Source organism: Sinohyriopsis cumingii, unplaced genomic scaffold (assembly GCF_028554795.1).
Source record: "Sinohyriopsis cumingii isolate HCF-2022 unplaced genomic scaffold, ASM2855479v2 utg002260l, whole genome shotgun sequence".
Lineage (NCBI taxonomy): Eukaryota > Metazoa > Mollusca > Bivalvia > Unionida > Unionidae > Sinohyriopsis > Sinohyriopsis cumingii.
In genome coordinates, this window is record NW_028316172.1 from 224214 (window position 1) to 248260 (window position 24047).

Here is a 24047-nt window from a genome sequence, read left to right on the forward strand (position 1 = left end):
TCTCCCAGGAACCCACTGGGTAGCCGTCTACTTTCCTCAAGAAGGATGTGTGGAATATTTCAATTCGTATGGATTGCCCCCGTTGGAAGACGATATCATTAACTTGATGAGAAGAAATGCTCAGACCACCCGATTCAATAATGTGAAATTACAAGGCACAGATTCCTTGGTGTGTGGACAATACTTGGTGTATTTTCTGCATCATCGCAGCCTGGGCTATTCCTTAGAACATTTAGTGACTCAGTTTGATCCTCGTTCTTCTTCTAGAAACGACGTGAAAGTAGATCGATGGTTTTGTGACCATTATGCTTATCTTTTGTCTCACGCTAGGAAACGTAGTGTCCATCAATGGCCTAATGACTTCCAACAGTGGAAATCACAATTTCATTCACAACGTTGTCAAACCTGTTTAAAGTAGAGTGTTAGTTGAAAAACATGTTTGTGATATGAAAAAAATGTTTGATGTTATATTGTTATATTATTGTCAAAAATGTTAGAGTTGTTTGTTAGTGTTAAGTGATTTTTGAAGAAAAAATGTTGTTTTGAAGAAAAAATGCCTTTGTGGTTTGTTTGGCTATAGGAATCTTGATTTATGCTCTTTGATTGTTACTATCCCTCTCATGACACTCATTGAACGTTCCGGCTCGAAAACCGTGGAGGGATGTTTTCCTTCACGTCCGCGCTTTGACTTTAAAGCCGGGGTAGCCTCCAGTCTAACCATCCATTGTCGACTCATCCTCCTACGAAGATGTGCTCCAAACTAGCTAAGCTAAACGAAGCCTACGTGAATTTGCATAGGGTCAGACACAGTCTGATACCGAAGCCAGAAGAGATAGAGAATGTGAGAATGTTAAAAGTCACTGAAGACCTGATAGAAGAGCTCTTCAGAGAAGAAATGAACAGGGAGAAAGAAGAATGGACAGAGAAGTACAGACTTCAGAAACAGCAGAGAGAGCAGCAACAGCAACTAAAAAAACAGCAGCAACCTGAACCTGACAGAGGCTTTGTGGATTGTCGTATCGACACCAAAGAGTTCTTCTTCTCTTTCCGAAGAAGCAGACCTATCGTCAGAAAGTCTGTCGTCAGAGAACGTCTCATTCTTAGAATATAAAAGATCGCCCTAGCTTCAACTTCGCACACAAAAAACAGCCCTTTTCAGGGCTACCCCAATCTCTAGAAAAGAAATAACAACCGATTTGCCAATGTGTGTCTGTAGAGTAGTGTGAATATAAACACTGACTCTTTTCTGGTGTGATTGTATGTGTTTGTGTTTGTAAGCACTAACGTACGTTTGTGTGGATAGTAGATAATTTTTTTTGATGTTTGACGTGTGAGAATAGTAGATTTGGGGTTTGTTTATTGCTGCTCAGCGTATGTGGATAGTATGTTATTTTTAATGAAAATCTTTAAAATAGTATTGGGTAGTAAAAAAGTGAGTGAGTGTTTCTTTTAGGTCCGCGCGTTGTTTGGTTATGATCTAGTTAAGATAAATTTTGTTTCAGGGGGATGCTTTCCTTCAGGTCCGCGCTTTTAATATAAATTGAAAATCGCTCGGCAGTCTAGCTACCCTTGTTGATTGATCAACACTAGAGAATGAGCAGAAGGCTAGCGAAAGTGTTGGAACTTCATGTGCACCTGGAATATGCCAGGCTCATACTAAATGAACTCTCCGCGGAGGCCATCGTCGAAGAGGGAAGGATGAAAGAGGAGGAGAGAAGAAACAAAGAAGGGGAGGAGAGAAGAAAAAAAAGAAGTGGAGGAAAAGGAGAGAGGAATGGCTGTACCACAGCCACAAGAATGAAATTTCAGAATCCCAGAGACAGAAGATTGGGATTCTGAAGCCACTCATTCCGCCTCTGCATTCCCCCCAAATAGAGTGAAAGGAGGTTGGAGTAGGAGATGTGTGTGTGGTGCCAGGCCTGGACGGTGCCATCATTAACCAGGTGCCATGGAGTTCAAAACAAACAGCCCTTTTCAGGGCTACTCAAACCTTTAGAAAAGAGATAGTAATACATTTGCCAATGTGTGTATGTAGAGTAATGTGAGTGTATGTGTTTGTGTTTGTAAGCGCTCACGTACGTTTGTGTGGATAGTAGATTATTGGGTTTTGTAAGAGCTTAAGTTGGTTTGTGCGGATAGAAGATTTGGGTTTCATTTTAATGCTTTGCGTGTGTGGATAGTAGATTTGTGGTTTGTTTATTGCTGATTCATATATGTGGATAGTAGATAATATGAAATGAAAACAGTAGGGGATGTTTTCCTTCACGTCCGCGCGTTTTAAGTAATGATCTAGGTAATATAAATTTTGTGTCTTAGGGGGATGTTTTCCTTCACGTCTGCACTTTAACTATAAGAACCCACAAAGTTCGTCATTGACACCATTCTGCAAAGAATAAAAAAGAAAATGGCTTCGAACTACTTTGATAAAATGAAAAAATTGCAAGACGTCCTGGACAATTTGGGCATGATGGAGCAAATGTTAGTTAGGCTAAACGAGGATCACTATTCTTATAGTCCCCATCGAGTGAAGATGGAGATTAACAACTTACGAAAACTAAAGGAAATCATCAGTGACCTGTTGAAAGAAGTTAAGGAGGAGAAGGAAGATGAAGAGGAGAGGATAAGGATGAGAGCATGGAACGAAAAAATTGAAAAAGAAGAAGAAAATGAGAAGAGGAAGAAAGAAGAGGAGGAGAAGCAGAAAGAAGAGATAAAGAAGAAAAAGGAGGAAGAAAAGAAAGAAAAGAATAGAAAAAGTGTAGGACAGAAAATAAGAAACTGGTGAGAAATAGAAGAAATTAGAAGAAGAAACCCAAAGGCCCTTTTCAGGGCCACTCATAGGTCTCGAAAAGATCTTGACTTTCAATTGCCTAGCCCATTTTTTTTATTTTTTTAAAAAAATTCCCATGTTAAATTCCCCTTGTCCCTAAAGTAGTTTTTTTTCTCCCATGTTAAATTCCCCTTGTCCCTAGACAAGCCGAAACTCTATTCCCCTGTTCAATTCCCCTTGTCCCTAGAGTGGCACGACAATATCGCCCATGTTAAATTTACATAGTCCCTAGACAGGCCCAAACTCTATTCCCCATGTTAAATTCCCATTGTCCCTAGACAAGCCCAAACTCTATTCCCCATGTTCAATCCCCCTTGTCCCTAGAGTGGCCCAGCAATTTTCCCCATGTTAAATTTACATAGTCCCCAGAGTGGCCCAGGGGTGTTTTTAATGGTAATTCCCATTGTCCCTAGGGTGGCCCCATTCACTACTGCCGTTATCAACTAAACCAACAAATGAAGTTTCATCTGCGCTTGAACGAATTTATGAACGAGGACATTACGATGGCCACAACTATTACAGGTTGATCCTGGCAAGGAATTTCTTGGTGCAGTATCATCGTTAATGAAACAACATCACGTTGAAATCAAACGAGGACAAATCGCAATTCATCGTGATCAGACAATTGTTGAACGATTTAAACGAACACTTGCTGAGAGCTTGTTTGGATGTCAATATATGGATAAATAATTCAGAAAGATATAGGATCCCGCATATGGGTTGCAAGATTACCAAGTTTGTTAACTGCATTAGATAATGCAACTATTCGAATAACTGCCATGAAACCCGTTAATGCAAGTGCAAGAAAACATATACCAATGCAACGACTGACTTTTCAAAACAACCAGTATTAGGTAATGTTACTGTAAGATATATATATGAACCCGGTGAACTTGAAGCCGGTTAAAAAAGAGCGACTGATCATATTTGGAGAATTAAAACACACAATTTCTAGCGTGGTAAGATCAACGGGTACACCTGCAATCTACAGATTAGTTTTGCATACATGCAGTTACAAGTAATTCCTGAATACACACAATTACCACCGCATTCGTTTTCATAAACTAGCACCTCGACGTTGATCACATTCAAAACAGGTCAGCATTACATTTTCGCGGGTATGACCGAAATTACTATATACGGTAAACTGTCTCGGATTATAATTTAAATATTGCCACAACATTTACTGTGTTACAGCTCGCACAATGATTATTTTGCTTTGTTTCAGTGTCATGACAAATTCAACATCGAGATCAAATTCGCGCTTATTTTTTTCACACTGTTTTTATCTAATTTTTTCTAACTATATCATTGTCATTAATATCACTATTTCTAGCAGTTTCTGTAAAGTCTATGACACTTCTCCGCAGCTGATATATTTTTTTTGACTCGATACACTGCGAGATAAATTAAATGTAACCATTTGATACGATCAGCGACGATCCAAACATTTGTATCAGAGATGGTTACTCCTTGTGATGAATGAATTGTCATTGCGTATCCTAGCGTCCATTGAGTTCTTTTCCATCGTCAACGACACTGGCATGAACTAAAACAAGATCATTTCACACAAGATATTGTTTCTCTGATGATCCTGGTATATCAAAGTCGATATTCTGTTGTCGTGTATCTGCTGGTTGATAACACAATGGTACGGGTAGTTTTGAAATTTTTTCTTTATAAAACAAGTGTTGCTGAAGTGTATCACTAACTATCTACTTACAACTATCAAATCATTTGGTCTCCATCAATTCCAAAATTTATTAATAGGAGTCCTGAAATTATTTCACGCATCATTTCACATTGTACTCTGATTAATTTCTTAAACTCTCTTTACTCTGGATCTACAATCATCAATTATTTCTTCATAATAATCCACACAATTCTTTAACCATTCGTACGGAAACAGTCCAACAAAGGGTGGTGGTTGACAATCATCACCACACATTATACAGCAGTATTTTATGGAAATAACCAATCAATACATATTTTTAACGTTTCGAATGAAACAGCGCATATTTCACTCTGAACAATAATCGTTGGAATATATTTATCCCCCATTCGTTCATGAGTGCATTTATCTCCCTTCCATCGAAATAATTTGTGATAGTGCATGATTTAATTTCTTTCTCTCATTTCTCTTGCTAGTCTGTGTGTAGGTGTTCATACAACTTTAAGTTTTAAGAAAGAAAACCCTAAAAACAGAAATAGAATATTATTTAAGAAACAAGGGAAAATTAAAACTCCAAACAAGCAGCAGGAAAGGTCCGGTCACTGATTTGTTTAGCCAATCTTAATCGTGACAGATTCGTTATTTTTATGATGGTTACTATATTTTTTCGGTGGTAAAAAAGGGTGATCGTTAAAATCAGTCTTATCACCTTCTCTGCTGCTTTTGCAGCTTGATTCACTACTTTAGTGACATCTGCGGTGCTCGGTAATTTCACTGGTGGCTGAGGTTTTATTTGTATTAATCGTGCTAGTGTATCCTTGATTGACGAAAACGCTTTACCGGCAATATCACCAACAGCGACAGCAATATTTCAAAAGAACAAGATTTTCAGCTTTCATACCATGTTCTTTTATAAATGGTATCACTTTGGTAGCAGTCCCTTTAAAACAACCTTCAACAACATCGCTGAGTCCATCACCGTAAATCGCTCTATAGACTGGTAATCGCGAGTTCATCACTCTGACCATGTTCGGTCCATGTTGAGCATTATAATCATCTGTTTTGTTATTAATTTATCTAATCATTGTAATAATCATCAGCAATTTCATCAATGAGATATCGATAAATGTTACTACCCATAACACCACCGGTAAATAATCGTAGGCAAATGTCAGAGATTTAATTGATGATTTCTGGAGTGTTATTTCCTGCGCGTTTTCGTCCGATCAGAACGTCTAATCGGTCAACGTCAAAAAGAATATTATTCGGACAAGCAACAAGGCCGCTTCCTCCTGGCGCAGTCGAAGGAAACCCACTTACAGTAGCGCCGGTATCAGGTGCATCGTAATTTTTTCTGTAGGTAGACTTGTTAATTTAAGAGAATCTCTTCTAGCTTGTACTTTTCATTGAAATTCCATTAAACCTGGATCATTCCCTCTGAGAGAATCTTTATTTTGAAGCACGAGATATATCTATTTAGCCCCAAGTTCAAGGTTTCGTTTTTTAACAAAATAAGGTTATACATATTTTTCTTTTTCTTCATATCCACGAGCAGTAACATATATTGCTCCGTTCGGATTACTTCTAATCTGTTCGATAAATTCAGGAAAATATATTTATAAATCTCTATAATTTTTTGGGCATTTTCGCAGCCATTGTTCTCGCTCTAATTGTTGCTGCGGTGGAGGAAGCTGATATTAGGGCTCCTGCGCAGGAGGGTGCGGTGAAGAAGGTGTTGATTCCCTTGATGATATTGATAGATCTTTTCCCTGTTTTTCCATCGTTATGAAATAATTGTTAGCTTCAGCAAGATAAATTTGATACACCGGATCATTCATGCTTACTCGATCAATTCCTTGGTTTATACGAAAAACCCAATTAATCCATGTTGTACGATTTAAACCCTTAACTTATTTAGAAATTACAAACATATGTGTTCGAGAAAAACTTCCAATGGCAGAGTTACCCAATTCAAATACATTGTCATTTTTTAAATTTCTTGCTTACCATCTTTAGTAAATATTTCATTGATATTAACTCCCCTTCTCCTATTTTGTTTTATTTTCGCTTTTTCTTTCTTCTCGCCAACATCATCTCCGGGACGTGGTTGAGCAGCAGGTTGTGCGGAAGCTATCTCCGCGGAAACATCTCGTTAATTATGTTTTGTTTGTTTATTTCTTCTCGCTATCTTTTAAGTTTGTTCAGCGGTTTATCTTACCGGCCCAAGATAACCTTCAGCAGTTGTTGCGAGCCTTTCAGATTTTTTTCGTGGCGGGTCTAAATAACCGTTCTGTACTTTCTGAGTATTCAACCTGAGAATCTTGATGTTCTTGCAATTTCTGTTTAAGTGAATCCTGAACGGGAAGAAATTCCTTTATTGCTTCTAGTCTCTCTCTCGAGCAAATCTCGCAGTGTAAGATTATTTAGCTGGTGCCATAATTGATACATTAATGATCTTATTGTAGCAGCAGAGAGGATGCGAGCTCAATAAAAACGTCCCGCGGTTAATGAAACGGACATACAAATTTTGAAGAAAAGAAAAGCGACAGCGATAAAGTTACAAAAAACCTAAACCAATTAGAGAAACCCTTGGTAAGTTAGAGGCTTCGGTTTGGCGTTATTGACCTTTTAATTTTCATTGGAAGTTTTATTTGTCAAAAATGATGTTCCAGCAAAGGACTCTGTTCACTCTCTCTGCTGCTGTTTCTTTTACTTAACTTTCATCCTTTACAATTAGTTAGACAATGGCGTACCAATTTTTCCCTCATGCTCTCTATATCAGTATCACTTTACTAGGTCAGAAATGTGTGTGTGTGTGTGTGTGTTAGTGTGTGTGTGTGTGTGAGGCAAAAATTATTTTTAAAGTACAGTAAGAATGTAAATATAAGGTGACATCTTTGTTTTTACTTGGTACACAACATTGTGTTTCATCAAATAATTAATTCCAAAATAGAGAAATTATATTATTGGAAACTATGAGTGTCTCTTATATTCAGCCACTATTTGCAACTGTAAAATCCACCCTTAGCTTCCAGTTAACATTCTCTAGAAGCCTTTGGCCTTTTCCTGACTCAATGATAACAATAGAAGAAAAACCCCCACAAAAAACAGACATTGTATTGCATACCATTTTAAAAATATTTTCAAGGCTGTCGTCATTTTATTTTGTCGCATTATGGTCACTTTTTAACACTGATATTAGTTTTGCGTACAAACTAATTTCCTTACAATTTTTCTAGATAATATATTAATATGTGATATGCGCAATTTTATTTTTACAGAAATTAATTTGCACTAAACGTTAAAGGAGGTATGGGTACGTTTCGCAAATTGGCATGTATACTTCCTATAGACACGTCTGTCTACAGTCAGTGAAATACCAATATTGGCTAAGAAGAATAACTAGCCACTCACAGCAGCATACACTCGGGATAAAGACAAGCACATATCTCAAAAACTGCACTTATTTGAACCATTTGGAATTGCATCAATCTATTTAGTACACAATGTTTTTCAAATAAATCACCTATGGAAAATGATTGCGCCTGAACTGTGAGCGTAACGTATTGTCATAAATGCCATTCGGACAAGAAAAATGACTGTGTTAATTTGGAGTTGTGTTACATAAACGTTTTATTCTATGAACTTCCACTGACTTGTCGAGTCAAGTGAATGATAGTCTTCTGTTTTGCTTTATTATACCTAACATATACCTACATTATGGACATTTTTGAATTCGTCAGTGTATTTTATTTTGTATGGATTTTTATATTAGAAGGTGTATGCAGCATTAAACGTGTGCACAAAAAGCTGTCCATTGCACCATTGAACTTGGTATTTAATTGCATCCGAGAGAATACCCAATGTCTATAATAACGGCATGCAAAACAGCTCACATTTGATTCCCTTTATTAATTAGTGCATGGATAAATATATTTATTACTAAGCACCTGCATGCCTGTGAGTAGTTATGTTGACCTAGTTTTTGTTGAAACAAGTGTATAAAAATGTGTCCACAAAAGTAAATATTTGAAGCTATGTTTCTATCATCAACGATCTATAATTCAATACTAAATATTAGTTTGCTGAGGTTAATGACATAAGTTATTTAATGGGAATTTAGATATACTTGGACTTAGATGTGAACGCGTAAGATTGCAAAGAAATCAAAGAAGTCGTTTTACTCTAAATGGGAAACAAATTGTACAAATTAAACAATCTTACAAAGACAATGAAGAAACTCTAGCACATGTATTTTTTTAGAATGCTACTGGCGTGCGTTATACACTATTCATATATGTATGTATTGAAATTGCATGCAAGTGTTCGCATTACTGTATTCAAATGCATGATTTAAATCGTAGTTTTACTAATCAATTTCCTTTATTTCTATCAATCACTCCGCCAAAGAAAGGTTGAGATATATGATAGTACATGCATTATTCAAGTAAATATAACTGGATAGAAAAGAGAACAGATAAACTAAAAGACATGTGATTACGGGCTAGCAAAATTAATTCACCAGCTATTTCAATAATGAGTAACATATTTCGAATCCACCATATAAAAGATGTAGTTGTGTTTATCTCAGTACATCGATGCACTTTTGCAAGCGGCAATTACTTTCTTAAACAGAAGTCCCAAGTAGAATTTGGCTGCATTGTGATGTGGGCGGATTTTCAAGGATCCTCTTAAACAAATAAATGCATTTCTGGGTTGATTATCCTGCATATAGCAATAACCAAGAACATTTAGGGCCGTGTCTTTATGTGGACCATCAGGCTCTGTTTTGATCACATGTATCATGTTGTCCATAGCAACCTGTTTGTGTCTATCCTTCCCTTGTCTACTGAAATTAAGGTACTGGAAGAAATAAAGGCACATAAGTGAATCTACCACAGCCCAATCATACCAGAAATGTTCTTTTTCGTTTCGCATCCCCTGTGGTGTTCCAACGGACCTGTACATCTCCGTCCTCAATGGGATAGGTGTTATAGGAATCTCTGACTGGAGATAGACCACGCTGAAGGAAACCTGGTTCTCCAGCATCTCTTCAATAGTATATCTCACATTCGAACATTTGTCAAAAAATGCCAGAGTGTCATATTTGAATACAGTCACAACATGTTTGTCAGATGGTGAACTTAAGAAAATGCACTGCATGCAGTTCTCGCAAATATCTTGTAAAAATATCTCTATCAGATCATGATTCTCCAGTACTATTCCCAAACCACACAGTTTGAGTCTCACTGAGGTAGCGTCACTATTCATACTGAGCGAGAGGCAGTCTGATGTGAGAGCTAAAAGATTCTCTACATTTGCCCAGGACAAAATACCTGAATTTTCTTTAAGGACAGAAGCAAAGTAAAATCCTAGCTGAGAAAAGAGAATCATCGCTATATACTTCAGTGGGTATTGCATGACGTAGGGTGCATATTTAGAGGCATCAGCGAATCTTGTTAGATAATATATCAGACTTTGATAATTCTGTGGAATTGTTCTTAGCATAGAATACCTACATACCGTAGCAGACGTCGCACAGAGTAAATAATCATATATTCCGTCTTACATCACTCCATGTCCTATGCGATAATGGTCCAGATTGCTGAGACCAGAAACTAGAATGCATCCAATATGACAGCATTCTATCCTACATAAAAATCTAAAGTCATGAGAAAGAAGACGTTCAAGTATCTGAATTAAATTCATCCGTGCCATGCCGATTATTTTTCTTTCGTATATGTTATCCCTCACAATGAAGTAGTCAGGACAAAATCCTGCAATGGCCCACTCAAACAATTGTCTGATGCAAAGGATGAGACAACACAGAAGATTTCAGTGCACCATAATTCACTTGGTGTTCTCTCCCTCATCCACAGCATACAAACTTTGCAATGATAGCTGGAAAATGCATCTTCAAGAACTGGTTCAATAAATGTTTTCTTTACCATTTTCAGCAGTATGTAGTCTTTCTTCACTGCGTCTCAAAAGACCTCACAAGGTCCCTTTCAGCTAATGAAAATGATAATCTCCACTCCAAATGTGTACGTCATTGCTGCTTGGATGTCCAACAGGTGAGGCGAAACAGCCATGTTTCCAGGTATTCTGTATCTGAATATTTTTAGGCCAATCATTTAATCTACGACGATGAAACCATTCATATCCTTCACGTGGCCATTGTGAACATCTAAGAGCCCTGACAAGATCACGAGATACAAATTTACATTGCTGACGCGCTGCAGGACCGGTATGGTATCCAAAGTCATCCAAACATTCTCAGGAATTTCATAAAATTTTAGTTCTTTTTCAAGGCAGTCGTCACACAGTACGCACAATACAATTTATTTTTGCCGCAAGATAGTCACTGGTGAAATAAGTAATATTATTATGACATTTGCACACAAAATAATTTTCTTCATACCATTTTCCTAGATAATGTCTATATATGTGATATGTACAATTTTTTTTAGAGAAATTACTTTGAACAAGATGTAAAGGATGCAGTGGAATGTTTCGCAAATGGCATGCATACTTTCCATAGTCAATTCACAGTCTGTAGTCAGTGAAATACCAATATTTGGCTAAGAAGCATTGCTAGCCACACACATAATTGACAAGAGGGTTAAAGGTAAGCACAGTATCTCAACAACTACATTGATGTGAAGCTATTCAGAACATAATGTTTTTCAAAATTATCACCCATGGAAAGGGATTACGCTTGCACTGCGAGCATAACGTACTGTCAAAAATGGCCTTCGGACGTGAACATTCCATGTATGAATTTCGGGTATTGGTACATAAACGTTTTTTTCTATGAACTTCACTGACTTGTCAGGTCAAGTGAATGATAGTCTTCTGTTTTGCATTATTATACCTATCATATACCTATATTATGTACATTTGTAACTACGTCTGCGTATTTTATTTTTTATGAATTTTTATATTAGGCAGGTGCACGCAGCATTAAAGTTGTGCAAAAAACTGTCCCTTGCACCCTTGCACCTGATATTTGCTTGCAACCCAGAGAATACCCAATGTCGGTAATAAGGGCATGCAAAACAGTCCACATTTAGTGGCCTTTATTAAATATTTCATGAATGAATATATTCATTACTAAGTACCTGCACGCCGGTGAGTTATACTCGAGACCTAGTTCTTGTTGAAACAAGTATATAAACTGTGTACACAAAAGTTAATATTTTAAATCTATGTTTTTATCATTATAATTCAGTACTAAATGTTAGTTGGATGTGGTTAATGACATAAGGTTATTTAATGGGAATTTAAATATACTTGGACTTACATCACCATGTGAATGCCCGAGATTGCAAGGAAATCAGAGGGTAGTTTTACTTGAGATTGAAACAAATTGTACAAATTAAGCAAACTTACTAAGACAGTGAAGAAACTTTGGCACATATATTTTCAAAGCTATTGGTTTGCGTTATACACAATTCATGTATGCATGCATTTAAATTATATGCAAGTGTTCCCATTATCCTGAACGATTGCATGATTGAAATAGTAGTCTTACTAAATGATTTCCTTGATTTCTATCAATCACTCTGTCAAAGAAAAGGGGACATATATGATAGTACATGTACATGATTTGTACAAGTAAATAAAACTGAATAGAAAAGAAAACTTATAAACTGTAAGACTTGTAATTATCGGCTAACAAAATTAATCCACAAACAATTTTAACAATGAGTAACTAACAATTACATTCAGTATTTCTCTTTGACAATATAAATGATGTTCTGTTTCCTGCAAAATGTAGTTGCGTCTATTTTAATACATCGATGGCCTTATGCAAGCGGAAATGACTTTCTTAAACAGAAGTCCCAAGTAGAATTTGGCTGCATTGTGATGTGGGCGGATTTTCAAGGACCCTCGTAGGCAAATAAATGCATTTCTGGGTTGATTATCCTGTATGTAGCAATAAGCAAGAACATTTAGGGCCGTGTCTTTAGGCTGAATATCAGGCTCTGTTTTGATCACATGTATCATGTTGTCCATAGCAACCTGTTTGTGTCTATCCTTCCCTTGTCTACTGAAATTAAGGTACTGGAAGAAATAAAGGCACATAAGTGAATCTACCACAGCCCAATCATACCAGAAATGTTCTTTTTCGTTTCGCATCCACTGTGGTGTTCCAACGGACCTGTACATCTCCATCCTCAATGGGATAGGTGTTATAGGAATCTCTGACTGGAGATAGACCACGCTGAAGGAAACCTGGTTCTCCAGCATCTCTTCAATAGTATATCTCACATTCGAACATTTGTCAAAAAATGCCAGAGTGTTACAGTTCAATATAGTAAAACAACATTTCTCACATGGCGAACTTGAGAACGCGTACCTCATGCGATTCTCGCAAACATCTTGTAAACATATCTCTGTCAGATCATGATTCTCCAGTACTATTCCCAAACCACACAGTTTGAGTCTCACTGAGGTAGCGTCATTGTTCATGCCGAGTGAGACGCACTCCGATGTGAGAGCTGAAAGATACTCTATATTAGCCCAGGACAAAATACCTCCATTGTCTTTGAGGACTGAAGCAAAATAAAATCCTAGCTGAGAAAAGAGAATCATCACTATATGCTTCAGTGGGTATTGCATGAGGTACGGTGCATATTTATAAGCATGAGTGAATCTTGTTAGATAAAATGTCAGACTTTGATAATTATGCGGAATCGTGCTCAGCATAGAATACCTACAAGCTGTAGCAGGCGCTACACATAATGAATAATCAATTATTCCATTATCAATGACTTCTTTCACACGTTCTAAGTGGTAATGTCCCAAGCTGCTGAGATCATCAACAAGAATGCATCCAATATGACAGCATTCTATCCTACATAAAAATCTAAAGTCATCAAAAAGAAGGCGTTCTAGTATCTGAATTAAATTCATCCGTGCCATGCCGACTATTTTTTTATCGTATATGTTATTCCTGACAATGAAGTAGTCAGGACAAACTCCTGCAATGGCCCACTCACATAACTGTCTGATGCAAAGGATGAGACAGAATAGAAGATTTTCAGTGCACCATAATTCACTTGGTGTTCTCTCCCTCATCCACAGCATACAAACTTTGCAATGATAGCTGGAAAATACATCTTCAAGAACAGGTTCAATAAATGTTTTCTTAACCATTTTCAGCAATATGTAAACTTTCATCACTGAGTCTCCAAAAGACCTCACAAGGTCCCTTTCAGCTAATGAAAATGATAATCTCCACTCCAAGTGTACTTCTTTGCTGCTTGGATGTCCCACAGGTGTGGCGAAACAGCCATATTTCCAGGTGTTCTGTATCTGAATAGTTTTAGGCCAATCATTTAATCTACGACGATGAAACCATTCATATCCCTCACGTGGCCATTGTGAACATCTAAAAGCCTTGACACGGTCAGCAGATAAATATTCACCTTGCTCACGCGCTGCAGGACCGGTTCGGTATCCATGGTTATCCAAATGAAAATTTGTGTTTGGGAGTACAGATACACCGAATAAATCTAAAGTAGTGCCAAGATGGGATAATGGAACAGGAGTATTATCTGGTAATATTCCAATCGGCTGTAGCTTAACATACCCAGGATGCGTTTGTCCATCCTGTAACATATAGAGGTAGATCTTTCCTGCCTGACAGTCAGACAGGTCAGTGATTATTTTTAATTCATTATCCTGATATAACCAATCTACATCCGAGTTTAGTCCAGGTCCTGTGGATCCCTCTCCTCTACTGCCAAACATATACTTCCTATGACGAGATGTAGAAAAAGTTGCGTTAATGGAACTGAATACATCACTCGTAGTAGCAGTCATCACCTTCCTGTCTCGATCTTTCAAAGAATATCCAATCCCATCCAGGATGTTTGATACATGATGAGATACAGCAGAGCAAAATTCTGGGAACTGGTGGCACATATTTCTCTGTAGACAGAGAAAATATTTCTAAAAAGAAATACTTCAATAATTGTGTTCAGAATTAAATGATAAATTGAGATGTAATTACTTGAGTGATGTCATAATAATACTATTATTATTATTATTATTATTATTATTATTATTATTATTATTATTGTTGTTGTTGTTGTTGTTGTTGTTGTTCATCAACAGATTTCACCCGATCACCAAATGAGATCGTACTTCCTCATTTCATGTATGTCATCATCATCATCAATCTTTCTTCCTTCTTCTACAAAAGTGACCGTTCTGGTGACCTAGTGGTTATATCATCCGCATCTGATACGAGAGGTCACTGGTCATGAGAGATATATATAATCATGTCCAACAAAGTCATATTACTCTGACACCAGACCGACCAGTCATAATACTAACCTCTTAATGCTGAGCGTTTAGCAAGGCAGCTGTTGGTATCATTTGTAGAAGTCTTTGATATGACTCAGACGGGGTTCAAACCCGCTACCTCCCGCATCAGAGGCGGTTGCTTTAACAACCAGGCCACCAGAGCGTTTTGGGTTTGTTGTAGTGTGCATTAGGACCCAACAAATAAGCGATTGTGTATTGTAATACTTTATACAACGTTTTAATCAAATTATGTTAATTATGAGGACAATTCATAGACTAAAAGAACTCATAATTAAACAGGTGGTAAACTAGATACAAATACTTATTAGGTAAAATTGGTCAAATCGTCCTGAAGTTTCTTTTCCTTATCTGTTTAACACTTTATACAAAACAGATCAGTTAATTTGATGGAACGATAACGAACAACCCGCAAATATCATTTTATTCATATTTCTGATTTACGTGACTTTTGGAACTTTTATAATCGAATACATATATTAATGCATGGAATGTCGGATTGAAATTCTGGAATATTTTGGTTTTGATTTACAACTATAACAGATAGGCTGGATTACACATATTCTTGTCTAATTTATGACTAATTGGGGACAAATTAAATGAATGAAGTTTTATGATAAAATGCACGGACGTTTCCATTCTTCCTTTGGACGTTAATACCATCAAGTCATCGCCACCAAATTTATTTATCTTTGCATCGTACAACACATTGCATGTGAACATTTTCAAGGTCAATTTTCGTTTGTGCTTTTTTGTAAGAGCAATACTTGTCTCTAAAAGAGTTTAATCCAAAGAGGCACTTTCATTTTTACTTATAAACCATTCTAATTACATTTTTGTTTTGTTAACCACATATAAGTCTTTACTTAGATGGATTGAAATATTCCATATGACATACTGCGGTTTGCTTTTTATTTATAAGCTGATGAAAATTAGCATTGTTTTCATATTTCTCTGTATAATTAGCACAACTTTAAATAAATAATACATCCAAGGTTATTTTAAAAGACTGTATGTGGCAAAATCTTTTAAAATGAAAATATACACAGCTTTTGCAATGACGTTTAATATAAGCTATCATTGGCGAAAATAAACTAGATTGTGCAATTACAGCTGATAGAGTTCATTTTATAGAACTTGATATTTTCAGCATATCAGTATAAAATAAAATGAAGTACATATAAAGATATACATGTATTTACTGTTGTCATATACATGTTATATTTAGCAAAGATATTTTCCCACATGACAATTTACATGTAATGTGACCTTTTAAAACAAAATCTGATATATGTCCGCATTGTCTTATATTCACATTAATTTTAGCACTGCATTAATGCTAACATGAATTGTTGTTTTTTTTTTAGTTTTATAGAGTTTCCTTCTGTTCCATTTACTGTTGTTTTTTTACCTGCACATTCCGACTTACGATTAGAGCTGTGGTGTCAGTGAGTAAATAAAATATAACCTTGATCTATAACATGGAATATAGTTGTACAGTACTCCATCAGGCTTTTTAACAACATCAACATAACAAATTTTATGTATGATGCTGATACTTATGTGAAGGAGAACATAACATAGAGAGAGTGAGAGAGATAAACAATTACCAAAAAATGCAACAAAAACTGTAAACTTTTTTTTGAAACTTTTTATTCTGATTGACAAGTTGACAATGTGACATATTTCAGGGCTCACAAATGAACCTATCGCTATTTCCATAATTATTCCTACTTGATAAATTTCATGTAACTAAAATGCAGCCATTAATCGTTCAGTCGTAATTTAAACAACATATCGAAACATGAGCCTGAATGTAGTTACCAACTTTGAACAGATACTGATTAGTCCCGAGTTCATCTTCACCAGGCAAATGGGTGCCGGAGTATATTCACCTGTCTATTGTTTATATTATTGTATTATCCTAACGGAGACCTCTATTATATTAACTTCTCCATTATGCGAGGCTCGCCACGGGTTTATGTACATTTACTTAAATCATCCATTCGCGTATGACGGAACGGTACAGTCATGAGGTGCAACTGACCTATATCAATAAACGAAATACACACTCCTACAATGATGCTACTACTATTGTCTTTTCACATCATCTCGTTTGTTTGTAAAACCCTACCTATTTTAAACACTGATTGGTATAATAAAAATACACGGAACGTAGTCATTTTATTCATTGAGTTATAGGTTATAACCTGACCGTCGCTAGGGGCTGCAAACATTGTATATTGGTTGGTATTTCAAATCAAATGGGAGTTTGTTTAGCAACACGGTCTCTAGATTTGCATGTCAAACATCGAAAGTGTTCATTGGGAGTATATTTCCATATGCGGAAACGTGTACCTGTTCTTCTTGTGTCATGTGTATAGAACTATACAAATTATCAAATTAATATGATTCAGGATGTATCTTTTAAAATCCAGAAAGACTTACCGATACTTATCGTATGTGCACAAGCAGTAAGCAACCTTTCCTCCAGCACTGTTCCTGATGTATTATTCTTGTATTAAGTTGTTTGTACTATCGAACGCTACCTTGTCTGGTTATTCCACTGTTACTATAATTAGAAAATGGGATTTCTAAATCAGGTGACGATATGAACCGTGATAACAAGCATGCTACTTTAAAAACAACAACAAATAATAAGCATGTTCATATAAACCTAGGGTCATACAAGTTATTCATTGTAACACATTTTTAGTTCGTATGTCCTCCTGTTTCCTAATAAAGTCGCGCAAATACACTCTTCTCTAGCGAGGTGTCGTGATAGTATGAAGAATGAAGACACCTCACGATATGACGCTATTAAAGCTTGCTACGCTTCAGGTAAGTTTTGAAACATATTGAACATATTATGTCTTTATATTGAGATGCATACATACCTTGATGAATACTTTGATAAGTAACAACATCTATTTTCATGATTGTATGATTAACATGCTTAATTATTGTAGCTTATATGCGAGATGTCATCCAGTACCACTATACTTCGGTGTGTTGATATTGGAATTATGTCAGGAGACGGGATGCAACAGGCTTTTTGATTGGTTGATCGAGCTTCCTTTAGTTACCGTATGTGTATACGACGACAGCTGCGACGAGAAAGCGGGGCTGATTTATAGACAATGAACACCAACTTAGCGGTTGTAAGTAAATACACTAAACCATCCCTATGACAACGATGCAGATATTATTGAAGTTGGAGTAAAAAAGCCATAGCAACAATATCATAACTATAATGGATCCGGTTTTGAAAAACATTCCAAATTACCATGTCTCCCCAGTTGTTTAGGTATACTAAAGTAAACGTCACACATGTCATGTAGGCCCATTTTGTCATCTTAATTTAAATATAAATTGTTGCTTTAAGATTGTATGTAATTGTATTTTTTTCAAAGTCTATTCAATCCTGATTATTGTATGCTCTGCACCTTAATTGTCTTTATGAAACTTCCAGACGAAAACGATCAATCGCTATGGACTTGTACTATAGGGGCCAGGTACAAAACTGGGTCAAGAAAAGACAACGTCGAGTCTAATCGCCACAATATAGGTAGGGGTAGTACGAATTTGTTTATCGACATGAGTAGCTTACATTGTGACATCACAGCGCCGGACATTCAGTCCGAATAACACCTTTAGGCCAATCTTGTCCAAAAATGTCAATGTAGTATAACATAGATCAGTGCTGTCCAACCTTTTTGACACCATGGGCCACTGAAAAATGTTTTTCTTGAAGCCGAGGGCCGCAGCAGAAAACTTAAAAGCAACGATTATATTGCTGCTCGAGCTCTGGCGGGCCATTTAAAATCAACCCGCGGGCCGCGGGTTGGACAGCACTGGCGCCATAAGGGATTAGGTTTATCATGTTCGCTCACATGGGTATTTGAGTAAACCAAGCTTCGATATTGTTTAAATAATTATATTCACGTGCTATCTACAATGTATATATGTTTTAGTTTTATGAGGACTTTTTAAAATAATTACAGACGCACATACATATTATCAACAATAGCGTGGATACTGATTGGACATTAAGGCTAGCGAATGAGTATCAACTGACTTGTTACATTAATGTGGAAATCTAAAACAAATATGTGAAGAGTATATGACTAATGCCATTAGTAACGGTACGGAAGAGGATGACTAAATAAAGAACAATGGCAAAAGACAAACATTTGTCCAGTGGGGATATATAGAATCAAAGACAGAGAACGCATAATTGTATTAAAAACAAAGTATTAATTGACAAGGAACATAAATAACTCAAATCCAATACCAATCGCTGGATTTAGTATTTGGGTGAGCAGATTGGAAAATGGACCGTATACTGATGTTAAACATTTTGTTTTATATGGTATCATCATCATCATCAGTCTCATGGCCTAGTGTGGTCGTCGAGTCACTGTTTTGCTGAACATCTGACCAGTTCCCTCCACTTGTCTCGATCATGTGCCAATACATGTGTCTCCGCAAAACTTTTCCTGGTCCATTCTGTGATGTTGCCTTCCCATTCTTTAGTGCTCTTATTGCTGACTCCACCTCTTCTTTGAGAATGGGGAAGTCATCATCATTTGAGGAGTTTGGAACTTCAAGCACTGATGGTTGTAGAATTCTTTGCAATACTCAGTCCATCTTTCTGCAATGTCACTCGCGTCTGTGAGGCATTTTCCATTTTTGTCTTGAATGGTACTGACTCTTGGTTGTTTCTGTCTGGTGAGGTCTTTCACAATTTGGAATGCCTTTTTGCTGATATTCTTTATCAGACTGTTCTCCATTTCTGTGCACTTTTGTCCGATCCAATTTTCTTTTGCTTTGCTCAAGTTTTTTCTGATATTCTTGTTTATTTCTCGGTACTTCATTGCCCCTTTTGTGTGTCTGGTGTTTTTGAGTTCTCGTCGGGCATCACACAACTTCAGAATCTCTTCTGTAACCCAGGGTTTTTTCTTCTGACGATGGAGGCCAATGATGTCCTTGGCAGCTGCTGTCATGACTGTGTTGAAGGTGTATGTCATCTCATTGACATCACCATCTATTACAAGAAGTGGAGCAAATTTTCCTCCAATTGTGGCTTGGAATGACTTGCAGATGTTAGGGTCCTTCAGTTGTTCAAGGTTGAGTTTGAGCCTGATGTTCCTTGGCTTGTTACTTTTCTTCAGCCTCACTCGGAAGTTCATAATCACGAGGTCGTGGTCACTTCCAACATCAGCACCTGGGAATGTCCTTGTTTTTGCTCTATTGATGCCAGATCGGTAACAGTTTTGAACCAGTATGCAGTCGATCTGGTTGTGATGGGTTCCGTTTGGTGAGTGCCATGTCCAGCATCGTGAAGCTTAATGTTGTCCTAGGGTGTTGGCTAGTACCAAGTTGGTGTAGCTTGCGAACTCGAGCAGCCGTCTCCCTCTTTCATTGGTAAGCTCATTGCAAGAAGGTCCACAATGTACGTCCCAGTCTTTTAGAGCATCTTTGCCAACTTTGGCATTCCAGTCTCCTTGGACGATGAGGATGTCTTTTTTACTGACCATGTTTAGAATACCCTGTAGTTTGTTGTAAAACTCCTCTATGTCTTCATCATCATGATCGGTATTTATATGATATGTCAGATACCTATTTGTTTTTAATTTAAAGTAAACACTCTTTGTCAATATTATAACAAGCTAATGTACTCAGACCTGGGTGCAGAACTTTTGAAACAAAATATAACATAAATTAGGGATGAGTTCTGAAAAAAAATATGACTCGTTTCGCACGATAAAGAAATGAATTAATAGTTATGCTAATCAATGATGACTTTATCAAGTATGTAGTTATGTATTGTATATCTGTAATGAAAACTCTAGTTTCTTGAGATAAATGCCTTAGTTTGGTTTAGCACCATGCATACATCTTGTGCATGCAAACATAATATACATAATCATTTGTTCTTTCTTTCCATATTTTCCAACATTGCTATTTGTGTCAAAGAAGTTGAATAAGTTTCATGTAAGCTATTTCAACGACACAATTCTGTACATAATCGTTTGTGTGTAACATGTTGAAGCATAATTAAATCCATAATTATTCGTGTTTGGAGTGTAGTTTGGGACTTAAAATATTCAATGACACTTGTGCTTTTTCACTGGTATCCAGTCTTTACTTTTGTGTCTATCAGCAATTGCTTGCAATGATCATTAACCTTGTATGAAACAAGCGATATTAAAGGGCAAAGACTCTACCAAAGTAAAATAGCTATCATTAAAATAGCTTTCTAATTTGTTTTATAGATGTTGTATAAATGTATACTTAGATTTCAGATTCCATATATGCCAGTATACGTCTTTGACTACTGATTTATTGCAATTTAGGCGCGTAGTTTGTGATCCTCTGACTAATTGCTGTCCAACCTTTTAGACACAATGGACCACTGAAAAATGTTATATAAGGGATATTAGTAACCCGAACAATACACCAATATGAGAAGTTTTATAATGTATCAATTGTGGAGTAAAGTCATTGTAAAGCCTACGTACCCTTCTCTACTATCGGGGGCATGTCAGTACCCATTGATGGGTAAACAATATACATGTACAGTATGATAGTGTTTTGGATGTATGGTTCTAATGTGTATATAAATAAATCTGTTTTATTTTATTCATCCTTTGTTTTCATTTGGTCAAGTGCTATCCTAGGACGAACATTTTTATAAAAAGGTTGACCTTAAGTGGATTAAGTAAATATTAAACTAGTATCAATAATTGGGATCAAAGGAACTTTTGTTTATATTTCCCAAATATTTTCACAATGTCTTGTCACCACAAGAACAATAGACCTAAAATAAGGAATCAAGCTGTTACAAGAACAGAACTTTATTGGAAACATTTTAAACAACATTCAATTCAAAACAGATTATGCTGAAATACTTTTCATGAGAAAAGAGGTCAGTCTAGATTCAGTGCTGGAGACAATCAGGAGGAAGAAAATCCAGTTATTATCCATTTCAATTCTCCAACTAAAATACACAAGAGATTGCTGTGAGTAGCATTCATATGTTAAATAAATTTACTGAGTAGCTAGATCTTTTTTGAAAAGAAAATGTGAAAAGATTATAGGATATGAAAAATTCGTTGAAACGAGATGTCAGTTAGAACATAGAGGGATTATGAAACGATTATATGTCTCTTAAAGTTCATCTAAACACTGGGAAAACAAATTGCGGTAGAAGAAACTGGAAACAAGCTTTCCAGTGAGGATTATATATATACTTGCTAGCTGTCGAAAAATCAAACAAAAATGAAATTTTTTTTGAATCATCGTTTCCTCATAGCCCAACTTCTGTCAGTGGTAAAAGACAAGTCAAAATTAAGCCCTAGCTGTAATATGGGCATAAAGAATTTGAAGACTGTCTCAAATTGAAATTGTTTTACAGATCAATAGCTGGAACTAAAATGAAAAATCCTTATGTCTGAAAGGAAGTCTTATAGTAGTACTAGGGATATTTTACTGGAATTATGTCCTCGAGAAAGGCAAGAGTTTTAACCGTTAGTTCAGATAATAAATGTCAGATTTGATCAGCTCAACTATCAGAAACGTGCAAAGCAAAATTGCAAACAAGAGTTTGGGGAAAAGGTGAGTCCTTATCAGAACTTGCACAATTTGTACGAAAGCTAACCCGGTTCGCCTATCCATTCGCAGACTCAGCCTTATGAAGTATTTTGGTTATTGATTATGTAATGGGCGCTGTCACAGGTTTAGAAATAGGGCTCCCTATAAGGGAACTTATGCCAGAAACCATCTTTGAATCCGAATGTGACGTTATCCGTCTGGAAACAGAACACATGTACTTGATGAAAGACGAAAAGGGAGTTCCATCAGTCTCTCTGCAGACCATGAAAGCAATGTAACCGTCTCTCAGAACAAGAATTGCATATGCCCTGATATAAAAGGAGGAAATTGACTTTAAAACCTTTAATGAATCAATCAAAGCCCTGAATAGTACAATACAATAGCTGATAGAAACTCTAACTGGTAAACCTACACAGAACGGATTCTCCAACATACAAAGAAATACCAGGTATAGTAGTCAAAGTCTGAATAAAATGTATAAGCAAAATTATAATGGATATTCCACTTGAACAAACATTGGATAAAAGTCAAAGAGGAAATATTCAGAACTTTCTGTACGAAATTGAGGTTGAATATATTTGTAGCCATGTTCAGTCTAGGATGATGCTATCATTCATCGCAGGAATGATATTATTGACCCTTGGAAAAGTTGCTGACCCACGTTTCAATAAAACAACTAATTTAATGGAACCAGGACCAAACTTTCATGCAAACGGATGAAATATTGTATCCTAAAACTTTTGCAAATCCTACTTTGGGCACTGTACCTTTCGCGGGTTTTAAATTGTTAAATACTACTGACAACGGCTATATATTATCAAACAAAACACACTAGTGGCCACAGCTGATATGTTCAAAATATGTATTGAACAACAATCTACTGTATATGAGACCAAACTGACAGAATTTTGCCCATGTGAATACACAGTACCAGAACGCTGCGACTCCTTGATGAAGAAATACATGAGACTGAAAGTGAAGCTCTTAAATATGTAGCAGTGGAATATAAGTTCACTTTCTAAAGATCCACGCATGATATGGGTTTAACAAGTCTATTTGAGCATCATGTTAATAAAGGTGTATATCCCCCACTAGGCAGAAACTTCGAAGCATTCCATTAGCTCGTATGAAAGAAGCAGAGAAAGAAATTGTAAATATGGCAGCTAAAGGGATCGTTGATCTAATAGCCCCTGCTGTTTACAATTGTCATAGTAAGACATAAATATATTAGGTTGATATTTTTACATTGATGCTAGAAAACTGAATGATATTACAATATAAGATAGTCACCCAAGAGGCACTGTCTGCATGAAAGTGGTTCTCCATCTTGACCTAAACAGTGTTTACAACAGGTATGTGGAACATGCATTTTGCTGCATACTGTTTTTATTAATATTATTTTCATTTTGTTTGTTTGTTGCATCGGAATGTTTGTTCCTGTTTCATATTTTTTTTTGGCTTATTTTCCAATTTATTTATTTCCTGGTTAATTCATTAATTCATTCTTTTACTTATTAGCTCTGAAATTAATCCGTGGATTAATTATTTACTTTTTCACTGTGTCATATATTTCCTTAATCAAATAATTCCGCA

At 36.3% G+C, this 24047-nt stretch overlaps 2 protein-coding genes across 6 annotated transcripts in view; both read right to left on the reverse strand.

The window, feature by feature from the left end:
- LOC149770845 (uncharacterized) overlaps window positions 1-17949 on the reverse strand; it is a 139098-nt gene extending 121149 nt beyond the window's left edge. For 4 of the 5 annotated variants that reach the window (XM_089949047.1, XM_089949046.1, XM_089949045.1 and 1 more), the window contains exons 1-2: window positions 17735-17884; window positions 17286-17409 (exon numbers count right to left, since the gene is read on the reverse strand). Coding sequence is in view for 1 of the 5 variants with exons in the window: in XM_089949042.1 (XP_089805168.1) it covers window positions 12294-14435 (2142 nt within the window). In the remaining 4 variants the exon portion in view is untranslated. Of the gene's footprint in view, window positions 1-12278; window positions 14442-17285; window positions 17410-17734 lie in introns of those variants that run through there. The other variant, XM_089949042.1, reaches the window with a different exon arrangement.
- LOC149770846 (uncharacterized) lies at window positions 8397-10010 on the reverse strand. The gene has a single exon (XM_089949053.1). The coding sequence runs from the start codon at window positions 10008-10010 to the stop codon at window positions 9090-9092; it is 921 nt and encodes a 306-aa protein (XP_089805179.1). The 3' UTR covers window positions 8397-9089.
- Window positions 17950-24047: the final 6098 nt, after the last annotated feature.